The following is a 17,264-nucleotide window of genomic DNA, read 5'->3' as shown; positions in this document are numbered from 1 at the left end:
TCTACACACTATCCTTGGGTCTTCCATCTTGATTATCTACTCCCTACATATTTTTAATCATTCAAATTGGCCATGTATGGTGAAAGATCTCACTGATATGGCCCCTGGGCCACCCTAATGAAAAACTAATTATGTTTAGCTAAACAGGAAGGAAAGGGGTATAAATAAGTAAGAGGACTCCCTCCCCACTATAATAAAGCAAATGGCCAAATCTGTCCAAGAGAGACTGAGCGACTGATGTATTCAGTTCAGGGTCGGACTGGGCCACAGTAGTACAGTTTTTTCCTTCGGTGGGCCCCGCCTCCTGGTCTCTGGTGGGCCCCCCTCCTTGTCTGACAGAGCTGCAATTGCTGCCTGCAGCACAAAAATTCTCTTCTCAGTGCTGTAATCACTCATGCTGAGAGCAGTGGCGTAGCTAAGGAGCTGTAGGCCTCGAAGCAAATTTTACAATGGGCCCCCCCAAGTACTCTATACATAACAATTGATATGACGCACCAAAACTTGCCAATGGCAACTACAGTGTCAGAGGTGCAAGAAGGGGATGGGAAATAGCTTGTTAATGATTACCACTGTTCAAAGTATCTATAGTGATTATTATGAGCACAGGACCAATAGAGAGGTAATACAGTAGTTGAGGGAGGGCCCTCCGGGGCCCCTTTGGCCCAAGGGCCCCAATGCAGTCGCAACCTCTGCAAAGTAGGACATTACTTTACATTGAAGGAGGGGACTCTATGCAAAGTTTTGCTGGGCAGCCGTGTCTCTGAATTACAATGCTGCTAAGATCATGTACATTTGGCCCTGTCCATAATACATCATGACCACGCCCACCTTCCGGTGCATGGCCACGCCCTTTGTTCACCGCAATCATGGGATGTGTGGGCCCCAGGTTGAAATTTCTTTGGTGGGCCCCCAGTGTCCCAGTCCGACCCTGATTCAGTCTCTCTCACGCCTAACGTCTAACATGACCCATGTGAGGGTTGAAAATACTTCCCCTCTAATCATAGAAAATTGGTAAATAAAATGTGTTTCTTGCATCGCTTCCGTTCCTTCAGGCCTGGACAAGCAAAGTATTTATGGTGTTATAATGACATCTGTGGTATGTTATTGTTTCCTCAGAGATGTTTGACCTCCTGGATACAAACAAGAGTGGAAATATCAGCCTGTCCTTATCTGAGGTAACGTACTACTTTTTTATACTATGCTCTTTTAAATGATGGTGTCAATCAGTGATGGGCCAAAATTTTGCATGTGAGTAATGCGCAGGGAAGCGCTATACACACCTACTCACCTCCCTGGTTCCAATCGCCGCTCACTCGCCGCTGGTCTCCTCCTCTTGCATAGTCAATCGCTGATACACACGTTGCTTCCTGCTAAACAGGAAGCTGCGTGTGTATCAGTGGGTATGCAGAGAGGAGACCGGCCGGCAGCGAGTGATCGGCGATTGGAACCAGGGAGGTGAGTAGCTGTGTATAGCGCTTACCTGCGCATTACTCTGCAGTCTGGAGGGGAGAGCATGGAGGGCGACCCGGGGAGAGGAAGGGAGGGAGAGGTTGAGCTGCCCTCACCGCGGCTGTGGCTCTCCCCTCCATTACAGCGCACCCCCTCTAGGGCGGCTGGGGTCACCCCACCTGGTGCGGGTCGCACCCCCACCACCACACTTATGCCGCTACCCCCTCCAGCTTGGCGGTAAGTCTAGGACCGCCCCTGGGGGCAGGGTGCTACTTCTTCTTCTTGCTTGGACCGGCCCCTTCTTCTTGCTTGGACCAGCCCTGGGGGCAGGGCGCTACTTCTTCTTCTTGCTTGAAGGTTGAGGCACTTACTCTATTATATATATACATTACTCTGTGCCTGTACTGATAGTAAACAAGCTGCAGTGTATGATCTCTGCTACCTGCAGTATGTACAGTATAAGGCGTCACTCTGTGCCTGTACTGATAGTAAACTAGCTGCTGCATGTGCTGATCTCTGCTACTCCCAGTATGTACAGTATAAGCTGTTACTCTGAGCCCGTACTGATAGTAAACTAGCTGCAGTGTGTGCTGATCTCTGCTACTCCCAGTATGTACAGTATAAGCTGTTATTCTGAGTCTGTACTGATAGTAAACTAGCTGCTGCGTGTGCTGGTCTCTGCTACTCCCAGTATGTACAAAATAAGCCTAACTCTGTGTCTGTACTAATACCTAGCAGAAGCATGTGCTGGTCCCTGTTTTTTGTCTCACTGCATTTTAAGCTACCCCTCTCCCTTTCCTGGTTCTAAATTATGTTTTTATACTCCTTACCATGACTCTGCAGATTCTTAAGCAACACAGTGAGTATGGTGACACAGCCAGCGATAATTCATTCAGAAAGTAAACAATAGGTCTGACATGCTTATAGCGTATTTTAAAATGGAGGTGTGCACCTAGAGGAATGTTTGGTAAAATCTGTGTAGCTATACAGCTGAGCTGGAGAGAATTACTTTCTGTAATTTCACTAGCAGTAAAGTCTCAGCTGAGCCGTTTCCTGGGGCAGAGGGTGGAAATAGCTGACTCACACCAGTACATAGAGTAGAGCTGGAGCACTGAGCTGTTATTGTCTCTCCCTGCAGTGGCTCTGCGCAGCGCTGATATGAAGATCCCATGACGGGAACCTGCCGCCTGCCCTCGCCTTGCCACAATCTGCCTGCTATAAACGCGGTTCACTGATGTCCGGAGTCCAGGAAGCCAAGAGAGAAGCCAAGAGCTTTGAGTCCGCCAGGCAATATAAATGTTCTGTGTCTGAATATTTCTACCATGCATCAGGAAGCCTCAGAATTTTAATAAATGCCGCACTTAACAGCTTGTCCGCCTGTGAATTTCTACAGTCTTGACACACAGCAGACTTTTATTTGTGACTATTATTTGTATCAGGCCCCATTCACACTTAGAAACGCAAAACACTGGCGATTTTTGCCGGCATTTTGCAGGAGTGATTTTCAGCGATTTCACGCGGAAAAATCACTGAACGCTGCGTCAATTTTGCCATGATCGCGTTTAGCGCTTCTATAGCACTGAAACGCGATCGCCGGGAAATCGCCTATAAATGGTGCAGGCGACGTGTTTGCGTTTCGCGTTTTTGGCCGATTTGCGGTGATTTGTGCAAATCACCCAAGTAAGAACGGGCCCATAGGGTTTCATTACACTAGCGTTTGAGCGTTTGCCAAAATCACGGCAAAATGCTCTAGTGTGAATGGGCCCTCACTATTGATCCAGCACCAACATCTTCAGTGAGTTGTACAAATAAATAATATGTGTTTATGTAGCGCTGAACTCTTCTGTAGCGCTAGAGTACATAGGGTTGAATTTGTTCTTTCCAGCACCTCCTTCTATGCTCTACTGTAATCAGAGACCTGTTGCTCAGCTATCAAAAGGCATCAACTAGCTTAGTGATCTGCAAACTTGACTCTCCAGCTGTTAAGGAACTACAAATCCCACATTGCATTGTGGGAGTCTGACAGCCACTGTCATGATTCATCAAGACAAATGCATTGTAGGACTTAAAAGGGACCCTGAGCAGTAGAAATATATTGAATCGGTACTTACCTGGGACTACCTCCAGCCCACCGTAGGTCGCTACGTCTCCCGGCGTTCTCCTGGCTCCTCTCCTGTTCCCGCTGAAGATTTCATTACCGGCGACACCCGGTATGACACTACGCGACATCACAGTGGCCTGTGTGACAGTCTTGCGCATGCGCGGTTTTCTTACTCTGAACCGCGCATGCACAGGACTGTCACGCCAGCCGCCGGGATAATGGGTAGCATCGCCATTCAGGAAGTGTTGGGCCGACACTCGACGCGGGTGTCGCCGGTGATGAACTCTGCAGCAGGACCGGGAGTGAGCCAGGAGGACGCCGGGAGACCTCGTGACCTACGGGGGGGGGGGGGGGGGCTAGAGGAAGCCCCAGGTAAGTACTGATTTCATTTATTTCCACTGCTCAAGGTCCCTTTAACAGATGGAGAGCCAAGTTTGCAGATCACTGAACTAGCTGATAAGAAAACTTTAACCCGCTGCCCTCCATATGGGGCTGAGCTATCAGCAAGCAGATTGCTTTTCTGGTTTGTAAATGAAACTATCTTCTCTTTACATATTAACATGGTCTGTTCAGTGACAATTCCATCACCAGATCCACTGCTTCTGACCTGATAACACTGGAACTTCACAAGGTTATTGAGAAAAACAAAATGCACCCATGCTTATTGAAATGCTGCTTTGATTTCTATGCCTTCTTTAGGCTTTTTTACTGATACTTTTACTGATGGCTAACATGGTACAATACCTTTAAAATGATCCAGCAAGAGGTTAAACTAAAGCTCGTACACATGTCCAACAATGTGCACCACCAACCCGACAACATGACCAACCAACCAACTTAACAACCAACTAATTTGAATACTGTGCAAGCAATTGGAATGGCAGGCTATGCTTTGGCTACATTTTAAACAACTACAAGTCGCTCAAAATACTTGTACACACGTGACCAACTGCACAATATCAGCCGATAGTCGTGTGAGTTGATTTGTCAGTTGGATCGGGCAAACCTCCTGTTATCAGTCGCTCGTCTAGTCATTTGCCACGCATACACGAGCCCAACTTATGTACTATCTAAAAGACCAAGTTTGGACGATAGTTGAGCGGAATAGTTGCACGTGTATACTAGCCTTGAGATTTACAAGTCCAGTGGGCAGAAAAGAAGGAATGGAATGTGGCTGACCAGCTATACTGTCTGACAGCTGGAGTTCTAAAGTGGAGCTGATATTCCCATGAATGTGTGCTGTTCTTATTTAATTCAGCAGAGCAAGATGTGACTCCTCGCACACCAGGAAGTAAGGAAGATGCACGGAGCTCTGGAATTCGGGCTATGTGTAAAGCAAAGCAAGGTGGCTTCTGACCAGAAGAAATGATTTACTATGATATGTGTCCTCTTATCTCTCCCAAGTCCTGCAGCCCTTCTGCTTTTTCAGTGCCCAAGGCCATGCCTTTGTGGCTTTTCCAGAAATCCGGCTAGTGTCCTATTCCTAGAATAGTCTAGTGACCTACCATACTATTATCTCTATTCTCTATACATACAGTATAAAAAGTGGTTGATTTGCACTCAGAAATGTTTTGGTGTGGCAGAAGATAGGAGACTTTCATGTCCTCCAAATAAACCTATCCTGGGTGCGGCTAAACTAGAAAAAGCCACATGCCATGGAAGTCATCTCCACCCCCTCCACACGTCTGCTACAAATCATCGCCATCGCTGACACCGAGCACAGCCAAACATGAACTCACTCAAGATGCAAATATTAGGAAAAAGGTTGAATGTCTGGAAGCCAGGTTACAAATTGCAAGAAAGGCAGGTACACAAGAATGCATGCAAAAAAAATCACACTGTTCTCACCTCTCTGAGTATGCAAACCGGCTCACCAACACAGGGACGCCGACAGCCACCACGAGCGATAGAGACATGGGCTTGATTCACTAAGACAAATAGCATGGAGTGAAGCTCTCCTCATTGCCAATTAGTAGGCATAAGTTTGCTATGATAAACAGGGCTGGATATACCGTAAGGCACTGAAGGCATGTGCCTACAGGCACCTGATGATGGAAAGGCGGCTCACTCCCCAACCCAGGTGCTTGCCTCCTGCCTTACCTATGCAGAGTTCCAAGTGGAGTGTAAATAAGAGGTTACTCACCCAGGTCTCGGCTAGTGACCAGATCTCCCTTCAGTCAGGGGCAACTCTAGCTACCTATTACTTGGGGGCACCTCTAGCTACCTAATACTGAAGATAGTTCTGGCTATCTAATACTAAGGGGCACCTGTAGCTACCTATGATGAGCAAGGGAACTAAGGGAGAAGTGACAGCTGGGCCAGCCGTTTGGCGGGGGTTTGTAAGTTCATGGAAGGTGAGTCAGGAGATCTGTGCCTATAGGCTCCTGTGATGTAAATCCTGGCCTGATGATAAGGCATGCTATCTCTGATAAGGCATGCTATTTGTCTTAAGGTGCGTACACACGCACTACGGAAGCCAACAACGGGTCCGCCGGGCCCTCCCGCTGGACGGACTTTCAGCAGACTGTAGTGCGTGTGTACGCACTGTCGGCGGACTGATAAGGCTGTTCCTAAATGATCTGCTCAGCGGATCGTTCAGGAAGAGCCTTATCAGTCCGCCGACAGTCCGTACACACGCACTACTGTCTGCTGAAAGTCCGCCCAGCGGGAGGGCCCGGCGGACCCGTTGTTGGCTTCCATGGTGCGTGTGTACGCACCTTTAGGGAATCAAGCCCATGGAGTGCCTGCTTCTCCTTTCTCTATTGCTCACTTTAATTTAGGTAATACTTTTAATGACTAACTGTACATAGTATATTGGTAACTATGTACAATTAGTCGTTACAGGTTTAACCTAAATTAACTATATACATGCATGACAGGCTCTGTCATTTTTACCTTGGGTACTCTTTAATGTCATTTACCCAGGATTCAGGTGCTGCAATAGCAATCAAATTACACACTAACTGCAGATGTACAAAAAGTATCTTTATTAAAGAGACACTGAAGCGAAAAAAAAATGATGATATTATGATTTGTATGTGTAGCACAGCTAAGAAATAAAACATTAAGATCAGATACATCAGTGTAATTGTTTCCAGTACAGGAAGAGTTGAGAAACTCCAGTTGTTATCTCTATGCAAACAATCCATTAAGCTCTCCGACTAAAGGTGGCCATACACTGGTCGATGTGCCATTAGATCGACCAGCTGACAGATCCCTATCTGATCGAATCTGATCAGATAGGGATCGTATGGCTGCCTTTACTGCAAACAGATTGTGAATCGATTTCAGCCTGAAACCGATCACAATCTGTTCAGCTGCTCCTGCCGCCTGTCCCCCCCCGTATACATTACCTGAGGCTGGCTGCCGGGCGTCTTCTCCGCACTGCACCGCACCGCTGTTCTTGCTCCATCCCGGCGCTTCCTGTGTTACTCCGTGACCAGGAAGTTCAAATAGAGCGCCCTCTATTTCAACTTCCTGGTCACCGGAGTGACACAGGAAGTATAAGCGTACACTGGGACATGCGGAAATGCGGTGCAGCAAAGAGAAGAGGACCCCAGAGCCAGCTTCAGGTAATGTATACATGCTCGGATCGGGCCCGAATCGTACGCCGCAAGCGACGCGCTCCTACCGCCGGGCGATCGAGGGTAATTTCCCGCACGGCGCGATCGACGGACCGATCCGATTTCGGGAGGGAATCGGATCGGCGGGTGCGTTTAGCGCAAGCGATTGGCAGCAGATTCGATCCCAGGATCGGATCTGCTGTCGAAACGGCCGTGAATCGAGCCAGTGTATGGCCTGCTTAAGTTAGTCGTGGAGAGGGCTGTTATCTGACTTTTATTATCTCAACTGTTCCTGGACTATTTACTTTTCCTCTGGCAGAGGAGAGGTCATTACTTCACAGACTGCTCTGAAAGAATCATTTTGAATGCTGAGTGTTGTGTAATCTGCACATATTAGAGAATGATGCAATGTTAGAAAAAACACTATATACCTGAAAATAAAAGTATGAGAATATTTTCTTTGCTGCTAATCTTCTAGTAATTATTCATAGTACACAACCAATTCACTATATCATATTTTTTTTCCGCTTCAGTGTGTCTTTAAATAAGGCACAAAATTATAACAGTAAAGTGTCAGTTCAATAAGAGAGTCTACGACTTGAAGAACAACGCTTCTTTTGCACCACACAAACTGCCACTTCCATGCTCCCTCTACATTTGTTGGTTTGATCACCCATTTGGATCCTCCATTCCACGTGGCCTTGTACTTCCACATTGGTGCAGCTACTGTAACACAAGCAGCGTACATGCGCCGGGGTCATGCTTGACCTGACATGACAAGCACAAGGCCACGCGTAACGGAGGACCCGAAGTTGTAGAACCGCAGGCTGCCAATGTGTACAGCTATATCTGTTGCTGGAGAAGTACCGGAACGCTTGGAGAAGCCGGAGTGAGGTAGGAGAGGAGCGCAGTGCTGGATGTGGTACTGCCTCTCTGCGCACTCTGCACAACATTTACCATATATTCGGTGTATAAGGCGCACCCACTTTTTTCCTGCCCGTTTTGGGGAAGAAAAAGTGCATCATATTTTCTGAACAACATGGTAATTTCCGGGAATATAACAAATATATTCCCCGACTGATTACCTAATTGTCCTTGTGGCCGCGTAATTCAAGGCCCAGTTACTGCCGGTACGCAAATTACAGTGATTTTGTTACAATTCTTCCTGAGCCGCTATAGCCAGAATTAACATTATGGTCCATGATAGCACCCAAATCAGGGGCGGCACGGTGCTGAGCAGGCACCTGACTTGCCGGGGGGGGGGGATTTTACACTTAGGGTGACATTGACGGGGGTCCATCGCATAAGTCAGTCTTCAACATATTGTTACCGCCGCCCACCCAATTGAAAAACGTTGGACTGAGATTTTCCAGCATGCTCAGTCTATACATTCGACTGATTTCAGCCCAAAGTCGATTAACACAACAATCGGGTATTCTTGTAGTGGCACCGATTTTCTTCTGATTCAATATAATTATAAAATCAGATGGTCAATCAGGGCCTCAAAATCGGTAGAAATATGGGCACCTTAACTTGCACGCAGCAAGCTTCTCATCAACTAGAATTTGCATATGGCCCAATACATCTCTTGGAAAGGCAGGATTTTACATGACTTTACTATAGTTCTGCTTTTCATTGCCTGAAAATATCACATTCTGTGTTCCTGTTTTTTTACAACAGCAGTAAAGGCAGGACCAAGTCAAACTAGTTTCCTGAAAAGAGTTCAGTAATTATGCTGTCCGTCTTTGTTCAGCACACCCACCTACACTGCAGATACATCTATACTTAGGTGGCTTTCCCTTATGCACATATTTACACTTATGTGATTTGGCTCTCAGATTCTGTCCCCGCCCAGCACAACCCCAGCAACAAGTCTGACTTCCACCTGGCTCTGCATTTATACCACTTGTTCTTGTGAGTAGCAGTCACTGTACCTCTCTGAGCTCCAGGTATGCTATATGGGATGGCAGCCAGACTAAGCAAGGACAGGGATGCAGCAGAGGGTTTGGGAACCAAACAGAACCCGGTGATATTCCTGGACCAGAACTATGAGGAGCTGCGGGCCCAGTGCCTGGCATCCGGGACTCTCTTCAAAGATGACCAGTTCCCGGCCTGCGCTTCTGCTCTGGGGTACAATGAGCTAGGACCTCACTCTCCGAAATCACAGGGCCTGGTGTGGAAGAGGCCAACGGTAAGAGGAAGAGGCTTATATTTTTGGTGCCTTTTGGTGTAGTCATTGAAGAAATTATTGTTATTACAGGTATGTACCTATCTCTCAACTTTAAAGGTGGCCACACATCATACAATTAAAAGATCCAATTTTTCGCCAATTTGATAATTACAATCGGTTGTCCCGAAAAATCTAGTGTTTTTCTTTGTTTTCAGTCGATAAATCCGTTCGGATTTTTTTTTTTTTTTTTCAATTTTGGGAGATTGGACATGTTGGAAATTTCAGACCAACCTTATCAAGAATTGTATAGTGTGTGATGGATTGTCAGTTACTTGATGTACAGTTCCAATCAATTTTTTCTGAGCTTTCAATTATTTTATTTATTGCTGGGGGAAAATTGAACATAGGTGTGTGGTACATTGGTCAGATTTTTGAACTTACCAGTCAAAAAAAAAACTGATTGCAATTCTTGAATTGAACAGATATTTAAAAAAATGTATGGTGTGTGGCCACCTTAAGGGCTAGGCCCTCCAAAAATCATGAATTGCCGTTTGTAATGATTTTTGAAGCCTTCTCCAGAGCAATCTCTGGCGATTTTGAAGCATTTGCCATATGGACTTTTCCTGGGTTGTAATCATCAGCTTCGGCTGTCCATCCAAATGAATGGTCAGAGCCAGTATCATTGTTTACCGTCGTTCATACAAATAACACATTTTTATCCCTATTTCTCATGTCGTATGCTCGCTCGGTGCTCAGGTGATCCTGGAAGCAGCATGTAGCCTTCAGGATCACTCTTTATGTCCCCCAGTGGGGTTAAAAACGCCACATGCCACCGGAAGCCACCAAAAGACGTTAAATGTTTTTTCCACTGGTGTGCAGAAAAGCATTTAGACAAGATGTCGAGCAGGAGCGTGTTTGAACTGGCCCTTAAAGGAGTTATCAGGGAAAAAACAACAAATGAGCTTTACTCACCTGGGGCTTTCTCCAGCCCCTTGCAGCCGACTGTCCCACGCTCTCACCTCCGCCTCCCGCCGCTGTCCCACTCTCGCCGCACGGTGCAGAGGCCGACCGCGGGGTCAGCTTTACTGCGCCTGCGCAAATTGCTGCTGTCAATCATGTTCTGCACCTGTGCAGTTCGCCGCGGACCCCGTGGCCATGATTGACAGCGGAGATTTGCGCAGGTGCAGACTCTGCACCGTGCGGGAAAGCGGGACAGTGGCGGGGAGCGGAGGTGACAGCGTGGGACAGTCGGCTGCAAGGGGCTGGAGAAAGCCCAGAGTGAGTAAAGCTCATTTGTTATTTTTTTCCCCTGATAACTCCTTTAAAGGGACTCCGAGCACCTCTCATGGGTATGCCTTTAAGATTCCGACCAGTACTGCAAAGTACTTAAAGATGCATACCTTTCTGTAGCTTGTGCTCTCCTCTTTCATTTGATGGCTGAATCGCCATTCTACACCAAACAGTTTTCGTTTGATGTCAATTTAAAAATCGTGGCTGCCATCTTGGCTATGTTATAACTTCCGGGTCACCCCTGTCTTCTCTGTTAGGGAAGTGCATCACTGAATGAAGCAGGAAAAGGAAGTGACATGCATGGCCATTGCAAGAGGCTCCTCCAGAGGGGTCATAGCACGACTTTGTTGGAAGTCGTCTGTCTTAAAGGCATACCCATGAGAGGTGTTTGGAGTCCCTTTAATTTAGTGCTTTCACCAATTAAAAAATGACCCTCCGTGTCCTATCAAAAAGTATTTTGAAGGGTCCCGTTTCCACTGGCCAGAATCTGTCGTGTTTCTCGAATGCCTACAGTCCTACATGGCAAGGCTAAGCGATTCGGATGCATACTCACATCACCACCAGGCCGGATTTGTACTCTTTACTGCCCAAGGCCAATGTCAGTGTCCGCCCCCCCCTTCAGTATAGGTAGCGAGATGACCCCTCCCCCTTTTCCTTCCAGTATAGGTAGCCAGATGGCTCCCTTAATCCCTCCTTCAGTATAGGCAGCCAGCTCGACGTCACACCGCTGCAGCAATCTGTGTCTCTCATTTCTCTGCTCGTCTCCAGTGCAAAAGCTTACTCTTCCTTTCTGTCTCCAATGCTGCTCAAGTCCATAGCCGCCGGTCACAATGCCAACATGCACAGAGAGCGAGGTTGCTGCTGCACAGGCCGCTGGCAGCAGAATACTGTGGTCAGGTGCTCACCTGATCTCCCTGCATTGCAGCATTTGCAAGCTTGCACCAGTTTAGCCTGCTGCTTTGGTGCCCTTGCTCCTGTGGTACCCTAGGCCTAGGTGGCCTTGCCCTAAATCCGGCCCTGATTACCACAAGTGTGTCCAAGATGCCCGCTGGTTCAATGGAAACCAGCCCTTAACCACCTGGGCGTTACGAACGAGCTCAGCTCGTCCAGTAATGCCGCGGTGGATTGCTCAGGCCCTGGTGGGCCGATTTGCATAATTTTTTTTAAACACGCAGCTAGCACTTTGCTAGCTGCGTGTTTTCCCGATCGCCGCCAATCCGCCGCTACCCTCTGCGACAGAGGGTTCCCCCCCCCCCCCCCCCCCCGCAGACCCCTTGCGCAGCCTGGCCAATCACCTCCAGGCTGCGCTATGGGGTGGATCAGGGCTCCCCCTGACGTCATGACGTCAATGACTTTGATGACGTCAGTCCGATCGTCGGCATGGCGACGGGGGAAGCCCTACAGGAAATACCGTTCAGAACGGGATTTCCTGATGGGTAGTAACGCCGGTGGCGATCGGAAGGGTGGGAGGGAGAGAGCAGCGAGGGGGGAATCATGTAGCTAGCGCTAGGCTAGCTACATGAAAAAAAAAGAAGGTAAAAAAAACCCTCCCGCGGCCGTGCACCGCACGTAATCAAAACGCCAGGGAGGTTAAAAGGAACCTGAGATCTAATATAAGAAAGAAAATATACATATCTGGGGCTTCCTCCAGCCCCGTGCTGATCAGTCCCTCCCTGTCCTCCTCCACCTCCTGGACCATCCCCTGAAAGCTCTGATATCTCCGCAAGTCGGGGCCCGTTGGCGCAGGCGCCATCTGGTTGCATGTGTTTCCCCGTCACATTGTCAGGAGTGCGATGGGGCCGCGCACGGCCGAGCCACGCATGCCAGGAGTGCGATTGGACCGCGTGCACGGCCGAGTCGCGCATGCACAGTACACACCGCCTGTGGGAATTACCGGGACCTCTATCAGAAGATCCAGGCAGTGAAGGAGGAGGACGAGGGACCGATCAGCATGAAGGGGGATGGAGGAAGCTCCAAATATGTATAATTTCTTTCTTTTATTAGATCTCAGGTTCACTTTAAAGAGAATCTGTATTGTTAAAATCACACAAAAGTAAACATACCAGTGCGTTAGGGGACATCTCCTATTACCCTCTATCACAATTTTGCCGCTCCTCGCCGCATTAAAAGTGGTTAAAAACAGTTTTAAAAAGTTTGTTTATAAACAAACAAAATGGCCATCAAAACAGGAAGTAGGTTGATGTACAGTATGTCCACTCATAGAAAATACATCCATACACAAGCAGGCTGTATACATCCTTCCTTTTGAATCTCAAGAGATCGTTTGTGTGTTTCTTTCCCCCTGCAGCTATCTTCCACTGAAGTGTCAGGCTGTTTCTTCCTGCAGAGTGCAGACAGCTCTTCCTGTATGTAATTCCTCAGTATGTGAAAGCCCAGCCAGCTCAGAGGAGGATTTATCCAGCTTGTAAAAGATAAGAGAGAGGAGAGAAGCTGCTCTAATCTAAATAATACACAGGCAGTGTGCAGAGAGGGGCCTGGAGGGAGGAGATGCATCACAGAACCACAACACTGAAGAACTTGGCAGCCTTCCAGACACAGGCTGACAAGTCTGACAAGAGAGAAATAAGTTGATTTATTACAGAGATGGTGATAGTAGAACGTGCTGCAGTAAGCCAGAACACATTAGAATAGCTTTTGGAACTTGTAGGATGATAAAAAACAGGATGCAATTTTTGTTACGGAGTCTCTTTAAGGTATTTTGATCTTGGCCAGGATAGTGCATGGAACAATGTAACTCTAAAGAAAAAGATCTATCACTTGAGCAAAACTTGGATAGATCTTTTACTTTAGTGTTACATTCTTAAGTTAGTGCTATCGATTTGTATAGTGATTCAGTGCTCTCCCCAGAAACTTTTTCCAGCCGGGTGGCATGAAAAAGTAGCCGGGTGGGGTGCGAGGGGGGAATGCAGGGCCAGTACAACTCTGCTTACAGGATAAAAGGAGGGTGAGGAGGCAAGCCGATGTACCTGCTAAGTACACACAATGCAATTTTCTGACAGGTTTACTGTCCGATCGACAATTTCCAACATGTCTGATTTGATTTCCGATTTTCTGTTCACCTCTATAGGAAATCGTGCTGAAATCAGATCGGACGTGTTGGGAATAGTCGATCTGACAGTAAATCTGTCAGATAATTGCATTGTGTGTACCGGAGAGACAGTTTCAGGTTAAGGTCTCCTGATGTTTTCGGCTCTGGTATCCTTTAAGAACCCTCTGCTCTAGATTCAATACCACGCTTGAGGGAGTCTCTAATGATGTCAGTGGGCCAGTTACACAAGAGCATTTTTTATGACGCAATATTTGAGGACTCAGGCATGGTCGGAAAATTCCGCGATTCTGGTCGGAATTAATAATTCCGATTTTGTTAGTCGGAACGGAATTTCTCAAACGGAATTCCGCGGAAATTTATAATTCCGACGGAATTTTCCGGAACCATACCAAAACTCTCCTCCTCCTCCTCCATCCTCTTATATCATCCAGTAGGGAATTGCAGATTTTCAAAACAGCTTATATACCATAGCTGGGATTTGAACCCAGTATGCAGTGTGTAGTAGCTAGTACAGTGGTTCCCAACCTTTTCCAGGTCGTGACACATCACGACAAACATTCAGATATCCGTGACACGTCACATCATGCCAAACATTCAGATATACATGACACGTCCCGTATGATAGAAAAGATTCAGTAACAATCTGCTGATGCTGCAGGCACAATGAGGGGCTCAGTAACAATCTGCTGATGCTGCAGGCACAATGAGGGGCTCAGTAACAATCTGCTGATGCTGCAGGCACAATGAGGGGCTCAGTAACAATCTGCTGATGCTGCAGGCACACTGAGGGGCTCAGTAACAATCTGCTGATGCAGCAGGCACAATGAGGGGCTCAGTAACAATCTGATGATGCTGCAGGCACAATGAGGGGCTCAGTAACAATCTGCTGATGCAGCAGGCACAATGAGGGGCTCAGTAACAATCTTCTGATGCTGCAGGCACAGTGAGGGGCTCAGAAAATCTGCTGATGCTGCAGGCACAATGAGGGGCTCAGTAACAATCTGCTGATGCAGCAGGCACAATGAGGGGCTCAGTAACAATCTGCTGATGCCGCAGGCACAATGAGGGGCTCAGTAACAATCTGCTGATGCTGCAGGCACAATGAGGGGCTCAGTAACAATCTGCTGATGCCGCAGGCACAATGAGGGGCTCAGTAACAATCTTCTGATGCTGCAGGCACAATGAGGGGCTCAGTAACAATCTGCTGATACTGCAGGCACAATGAGGGGCTCAGTAAAAATCTGATGATGCTGCAGGCACAATGAGGGGCTCAGTAACAATCTGCTGATGCTGCAGGCACAATGAGGGGCTCAGTAACAATCTGCTGATGCTGCAGGCACACTGAGGGGCTCAGTAACAATCTGCTGATGCAGCAGGCACAATGAGGGGCTCAGTAACAATCTGCTGATGCCGCAGGCACAATGAGGGGCTCAGTAACAATCTGCTGATGCTGCAGGCACAATGAGGGGCTCAGTAACAATCTGCTGATGCTGCAGGCACAATGAGGGGCTCAGTAACAATCTGATGATGCTGCAGGCACAATGAGGGGTGCTCAGGTGTATAGTGGCCCCAGTATATGTACTCAGGTGTATAGTGGCCCCAGTATATGCAGCCAGGTGTATAGTGGCCCCAGTATATGCAGCCAGGTGTATAGTGGCCCCAGTGCATGCAGCCAGGTGTATAGTGGCCCCAGTACATGTAGCCAGGTGTATAGTGGCCCCAGTACATGTAGCCAGGTGTATAGTGGCCCCAGTACATGCAGCCAGGTGTATAGCGGCCCCAGTACATGCAGCCAGTTGTATAGCGGCCCCAGTACATGCAGCCAGGTGTATAGTGGCCCCAGTACATGCAGCCAGGTGTATAGTGGCCCCAGTACATGCAGCCAGGTGTATAGTGGCCCCAGTACATGCAGCCAGGTGTATAGTGGCCCCAGTACATGCAGCCAGGTGTATAGTGGCCCCAGTACATGCAGCCAGGTGTATAGTGGCCCCAGTACATGCAGCCAGGTGTATAGTGGCCCCAGTATATGCAGCCAGGTGTATAGTGGCCCCAGTATATGCAGCCAGGTGTATAGTGGCCCCAGTATATGCAGCCAGGTGTATAGTGGCCCCAGTATATGCAGCCAGGTGTATAGTGGCCCCAGTATATGCAGTCAGGTGTATAGTGGCCCCAGTATATGCAGCCAGGTGTATAGTGGCCCCAGTATATGCAGCCAGGTGTATAGTGGCCCCCCAGCTGGAGCGGAGCAGCACAGCAGAGAGGAGCATTGGGTAGAGCAGCGGGGAAGGGCGGACGTTTCCCCCCCACTTCCCTCACCTTGGGGCTCCTCTCCCTGGCTCTCCCCTCCATAACATTGCGGCGGCGGTGGCTGGCAGCGGCGGCGGTGGGCGGGACTTACCTCCTCCAGTGTTTCGGCGAGTGGACGCTGTGCCTATGCGTGCAGCTAGTTTTGTCTAGTGAAGACCAGACTAGCTGCAAGCACGCACGCACAGCGTCCACTCGCTGGTACACTGGAGGTAAGTCCCGCCCACCGCCGCCGCTGCCAGCCACCGCCGCAATGTTATGGAGGGGAGAGCCCAGACGAGCAGGGGGAGCAGAGAGCGGCGACACATAGCTGGTGCTGCCGCGACACATAAATGTGTCGCGGCACACCGGTTGGGAACCTCTGAGCTAGTAGGTGTCTGTCTTAACCTCTAGACCATGAACCACACTACATGGTAAAGCTATCCTAGCATAAACCATACTACCATTATGATCAATGCAATAGAAAAAGTAGCATGATTAAGGATTGGTACTTTTTGAAAAGCATGCTTATATACCATAGCTGGGATTTGAACCCAGGATGCAGTGTGTAGTAGCTAGTAGGTATCTGTCTTAACCTCTAGACCATGAACCACACTACATGGTAAAGCTGTCCTAGCATAAACCATACTACCATTATGATCAATTTAATAGAAAAAGTAGCATGATTAAGGATTGGTACTTTTTGAAGAGAGAGAGAGAGAGAGAGAGAGAGAGAGAGAGAGAGAGAGAGAGAGAGAGAGAGAGAGAGAGAGAGAGAGAGAGAGAGAGAGAGAGAGATTTTAAAATTTTCTGACGGAATTCCGTGTATCTCGGAATTCCGCGAAACGGCTCAGGAATTCCCTCGGAATGAAACGGTAGCGGAATTTCGGTAGTGGCGGTATGCGGAATTACCACGGAATCGGAAATTGGCTATTCCGACCATGTGTTGAGGAGTAGTCTGCTATGTCTACTATTGTACACGTGTTTGCATGCAAATATGACACTTTTTTTAAGAGTTTATTTTTTTTGGGGGGGGGGGGGGGGGGATTTTTGGTGTTCCATCACATCGTTGGGCATTGTATTTTTTAGGCTAAAATGCAGGAATTGAGATGACGGAAAAATGCTGCTAACCATACAATAAATAAGTTACTAAATGGCTGTAAAGTCACTATAGTGAATCCGAGGGGCTGTGTATGAAAGTGTAGGATTCATCCACTGATTTTTCATGTTTGACTTTAGATGGTTGTAAAAGATTTAATTATCCTTTAATGCATGAGATTGAGAGTAAAGTAATCATCACACATGGCACATGAAAAATCTGCCTTAAGATGTGGCATT

At 47.9% G+C, this 17,264-nt stretch overlaps 2 protein-coding genes across 2 annotated transcripts in view; both read left to right on the top strand.

The window, feature by feature from the left end:
- LOC137570978 (calpain-8-like) overlaps positions 1-2,779 on the top strand; it is a 124,309-nt gene extending 121,530 nt beyond the window's left edge. The window contains exons 20-21 of the mRNA XM_068279676.1: positions 1,117-1,175; positions 2,588-2,779. Coding sequence (XP_068135777.1) covers positions 1,117-1,175; positions 2,588-2,611 — 83 coding nt within the window. The 3' untranslated portion in view covers positions 2,612-2,779. The remainder of the gene's footprint in view (positions 1-1,116; positions 1,176-2,587) is intronic.
- Positions 2,780-9,064: 6,285 nt separating this feature from the next.
- The window catches only part of LOC137570977 (calpain-8-like), a 94,018-nt gene continuing 85,818 nt past the window's right edge, over positions 9,065-17,264 (top strand). The window contains exon 1 of the mRNA XM_068279675.1: positions 9,065-9,304. Coding sequence (XP_068135776.1) covers positions 9,065-9,304 — 240 coding nt within the window. The remainder of the gene's footprint in view (positions 9,305-17,264) is intronic.

The sequence above is a fragment of the Hyperolius riggenbachi genome, chromosome 4, assembly GCF_040937935.1.
Source record: "Hyperolius riggenbachi isolate aHypRig1 chromosome 4, aHypRig1.pri, whole genome shotgun sequence".
Lineage (NCBI taxonomy): Eukaryota > Metazoa > Chordata > Amphibia > Anura > Hyperoliidae > Hyperolius > Hyperolius riggenbachi.
The sequence above is the reverse complement of the archived record's forward strand: the minus strand, read 5'-3'. Positions and strand labels throughout refer to the sequence as shown.